The sequence below is a fragment of the Lactuca virosa genome, chromosome 9 (genome assembly GCF_052849685.1).
Source record: "Lactuca virosa cultivar CGN04683 chromosome 9, Lactuca_virosa_CGN04683_v6, whole genome shotgun sequence".
Taxonomy (NCBI): Eukaryota; Viridiplantae; Streptophyta; class Magnoliopsida; order Asterales; family Asteraceae; genus Lactuca; species Lactuca virosa.
Window position 1 is genome coordinate 233477683 of NC_136434.1, and position 5055 is coordinate 233482737.

Genomic DNA, 5055 nt, shown 5'->3' on the forward strand with positions numbered 1-5055 from the left:
TTATGTCGTATATATAGTCCGCACTGGGTCGTGGATTGTAGATAGGGTTGACATTCATACAATTTGAAAGTATGGTAAGTCAAAAAACCTATTTGTAATTGTTGTAAGACACGATTTCAAAAGCAATACACCCCTGAAGCAATGAGGATTGATATTTTATGGAAGAGTTTACCTAAATATTATAAATTTTTAAGAAATCGAAAATATGGAGCATTTTAAAAAATAAATGAAATATTTATTTTGGTTATGCAACCAATTAGATATGCCATCATTTTTTATTTGCGTTAACCTTTGCATCAATGTTAAAGGTGTAGAGAGTTTACTTAAAAAACATTCCATCGCATTACTTTGCAAGGGACACTAACTAATCTGCAGCCAAGTTAACTATTTCTATAATACTTTTAGTAGATTCCGTGGTGTAATGTAACCAACAATACTACTAGTGATGTATTGGGCGGTGGACGGGTGGAGTTTGGCCACATAACTACCTTTTTGATGAAAAAAATTGGATCAGATTTAAGGCGGATTAGATTTTTACTTACAACTGATTGTATTCAGATCCATATATCAGATTCATGGATGCTTTAAGTTATATTTGATGAATTAGATGAAAAGCTACCTCATATTTAACAGTTATTTGAAATATAAAAAGTTACTATCTGATAATAAATAATTTTTAATAAGCTAATTTAAATTTTCAAAATGACAGTTTTTTTTATAATTATTAAGTAACTACCTTATAATTTACATTATATAAGCTATGGCGTATGAAAACATTGCCTTAGTATTAAAAGATTTATATTATATTTGAGACTCGCCCAAGAAATTCCATCCGACTGTATTACAATAATAAGATGCATTAATGCATACGTAAACAATCGAAAAAACAAGATATTGATGGTATTATACCTATCAGCCATTATATACATAGCATCAAACTACAACCATCATTGATCAATTAAATGCGCTGCAAACCCTACGAATTTCTCCCTGAGTCCCAGTTTTCACCTCAATATTGCCCATTCTCACCATTGACCTAGCGAACTCAACATTGAATGTCAATCCAACAAGTCCTCTAACTCCAAGAAACCTTTGCGCAAATGTTCGTGTTGTAGGGTTGCCCCATAGCACTTGATCAGATTCAAGTACACCTCGCCCACTCCTCAAGTTTCCAAAGTAGGAAGTGTCAAATCTGTTTTCGCTGCCATTATCAAGAGCCACACGCGTTGAACCATCTCCTCCATTAGGGCACAGGTTTCGGAGTGTGGGAAGGAATGCTGTGTCAATAGACGGGTCTGGTCCATTGGTGTTGTTGAAGTTGTATAGCCTGTAGCTGAATAATGCACAGGCCGCTGTCCCTAGCGTGTGTGCACCTGGAAAGTAATAAAACACAGAAACACATCAGTTTATTTCTTTATGAATAAGCGTACAAGGTTGAACTATGTTTTTGTGGCTTACTTACCTGAAAGGGTAACAAGATCTTGGGTGCTAAGACCTTTGTCAGAAAACTTCCTGATTTGGACATCAACGGGGTCATTGAAAGCTGGAAGATTTGCAGTATCAGCTGCACGTGACACCAATCCATCTCTACGACCTAATGGCACTTGCCAACGCGCAATTCCCCCTGCCTGCATGCATAGCATTCCAAAAATAGAATAAGTGGGAAGGTTTAAGCTAGCTACGTACCATTTCAACTGGCACGTTACAAATCAAAGCTAAAATTCAAATAAAGATAAAGCTAGTATATTTAATTACCAGGAGCACAGAATCACGAGCAGCGATAGCTAGGATATCAGCACAAGAGACCACCCCAGGACAAGCGGTTTCAAGCTGAGTCTTGGCAGCATCGATGATCTCAAAGCCTCTTAATAGGGAATTGGGCGGAGCGGTTCTCTCACTACCAGAACCAGTAATAAGGACAGAGGCATCACAGCCATTAACAAAGCAATCGTGAAAAAACATTCTAACCAAACCGGGTGGGACTCCTGGGTTGGCCCGATTAGCAGCTGCGACAGCAGACTGCACGATGGTTTCAACTCTTGGGCATGAGGTCTGGTAGAAACCTACTCGGGTTTGGCCTAGTGCCAATGTGGTCAATGTTGCTAACATGACAATCAAGAAGAGGGGTGTTTTTTTACGTGAAAAAAACTCCATTACTAGAATGATTTATGTGTTGTTTTAAGATAACTACTTGGATTGGTCTTTGTTGATGCGAGGGAGAAGGCATTTTATAGTGTAAGTGGAGGTGGAGGGTTTAGTGAAATTCAAAATTGCTGGAGGCGATAAAAGTAAACAAAGTCGGCCGTTTCAAAGCAAACAAAGGACAAAGTCAAACTTCCTCATGATAATGGATCCAGTACATAAATATACCTAACCATGCAAATTAGACGTTAAAATGGCAGTTTAAAAGAATATTAAATAATACTCTTATTGGGATATTAATCAACGCCAACATATATTATCCATAGGTTAAATAAAAATAGATAATTATGAATTTGTTTGACTTTGATGGGTGCCTTACGTTTACTGGGATTGTCATTAAAATACTGAAACAAAAAATAATTATATTTTGATTCTATTTAGATTAAGAAAAGTGCCGTCCCTTAGATTTTGAGGGTCCTGTAAAAATAAAATAAAAATGGGCCCCTAATTATATATATAAATAAATTCGTTAATACTATGATAAGTCGATAAACGTTATAAAAATAATCAAAACAAAATAACGATACAATATATTATCTTACGATAAGTCAATAGATGCTCTTCTACTATTTTTTAAAGCAAAATTGTTCACAAATTTTTATAATTAATACTCTTTTATATATTGTTCTCAATAGTTATCGTTCCCAATCCATTAAGTCTTTTTTGTGACATTGTGGACTGTAAGTATGAATTTAATTAAGACGATGACAACCATATGGAGTATTAAATTGTGACATCTGTAAATTTAGATTAGACTTTTGAACTTTTTAAATATATTATAAGAGTTACTTATATCGAGTATATATATAAGAATTTAATTAATATTTAAAAAGCATGTGTTATATTTAAATATATGGGTGTTGAATGTCATATGGAAAAAAAATAAAATTGTGAATGAAATTAATTAACATGATACAAATGTGTATTTTTAGACTCGAGGGGTGAGTTTGTGTAAATTTAGGAAACTATAATGGAAAATAAAATATGAAACGGGATGTTGTAGGAAAATGAGCAACTACTAGAGACCAATAGTGTAACTTCACTAGCAAATCTTATAAATGATTAATTTGAGAAAAAAAAATTGTAAAATAGCCGTAGGAAAGCTCGAACACGGATCAGCTAGAAGTTAAAGAATTCAAGGCGCGCGTCTTAACCATCTAAGCTAGCAAATAATTATGTTATTTTTCAGAAAAAATGATATTATATATTATATATTCTAGATAATTTAAATAAAAATTAGGGCCCTATTTTTTTTGGGGCCCTGTGCGGTTGCACCTTTTGCCCCTCCCCAAGGCCGGCCATGGTGCCTTTCGCTTAAGTAAATTGTCAAATCAAAGGGAAACTAAATTCACAAAATAATTTGGAGTTACGAATAGAATTTACCCATCAAATATCATCCCATCATCTAATTTAGTGGGTTTACGTACTTTAGGCTTCGCCTTGTGTCTTATCTCCATTTCACATATGATGTCTTCGTTCATTGCTAGTTGGAAAATGACAAAAACGGTGCATCATTTGAGTACTTCGATTATATCGGTTAGCTTCTGGTCTAATAAATAAATCTTTGAATTTCTTTTCCCTTTTTTTTTTGGAGTTGGGATAAAATTTATTAGTGTCCAACAAATGATGTCCATTCTCGGATGTAAAGCCTCCAGTTTTCGTTATGTATATTGGGCTTCGCCTAGGTTCTTGTCTCTCATCTCCACTTCACTACTTCACATAGATTTTGGTTCATTGCTTGATTGAAAATGACAAAATTAAATATCGTTTGAGTTATTAGATGATTTCCAGAAATACATGCAAGATAAGTTGGTACCACCAGCATCGACTGTGATGAGTTTTGCTCAATACGAAGAAAAAAAAACGCCAATAATGCGTCGACAAAAATCAATAGCGGCGACAAAAATCGCCGCTAAAACATTCAAATATCGCCAGTAAAGTCAATAGCGGCTATAAATCGTTATTAATATGTCGCCGATATTGCCAAAAGAACGTCGATAATGCGATATGTCGACAGTAATATGATACTCTTTATTAAACCAACCATTTTCAGATGCGGAAAAACCAATACTAAATAGCAAAAACAAGAACCATTGATTGCAAAAAAAAAAAAAAAAAAAAAAAAAAAAAAAAAGATGATGACATGTCAAATTAAGTACCAAAAGTCTTATAAAGATCCAATACATGCTAAAGTACCAACGTGGAATTCAATTAATTTCGGAGCTGACTATGGGTACCATAATCAACTTCTTGACATGTACATATGATCAGTTCACATTGATTTTTATATGAACGAATTGGAAAGATCTATCATAGAGTTGCATGACATGTTGAGTGCTTTTAGGTCTTATATGGACAAGTATAGAAACTCTATCTTCACTGCTCCAATATTTCCTATCAGAAAAGGAAATGTCATGAAGATGAAAGCCAATTAACCGAGGGCTAAGGGTGGTTGTTGATACATAAAAGTGACCATCAGCAGCTATGAAGTGTATCTGGAAGCGAAGAGTTCAAGAAGACAAATGATAGCGATGAATTGATTGTCTAAGACTTGACTGATGACTTGAATACCGAAGATAAGGAGATGCAAAGAGTTAAATCTTTTTGTCTATTGTGGATAGCATAGTGTCAGTAAAGTAATGATCACATTTTCTGACATTGTGTGTTAAGTTGGATTTGCCAGTCCCAAGCATGGGAAGCATGGCCATCTAGATTAGGAATGCTTTTGTAATATCTTATTTAAAGACTTGTACTATTTCTTCCTATAAATACACAGTCTTGTAATCGTTTAAACGTGTATCTAATATCCATCTTTCTTGTAATCATATCAAGTGAAATACAAATCTCCTTATC

General features: G+C 34.4%; 1 protein-coding gene across 1 annotated transcript; it reads right to left on the reverse strand.

Annotated features, from left to right (window-relative positions):
• Positions 1-797: 797 nt before the first annotated feature.
• LOC145137255 (peroxidase N1-like) lies at positions 798-2185 on the reverse strand. The gene is made up of 3 exons (XM_079071398.1): positions 1756-2185; positions 1463-1628; positions 798-1373 (listed from the first exon to the last, which is right to left on the reverse strand). Exons 1-3 carry the CDS (start codon positions 2152-2154, stop codon positions 955-957), a joined length of 984 nt encoding a protein of 327 aa, XP_078927524.1. The 5' UTR covers positions 2155-2185; the 3' UTR covers positions 798-954.
• Between the last annotated feature and the right edge of the window lie 2870 nt (positions 2186-5055).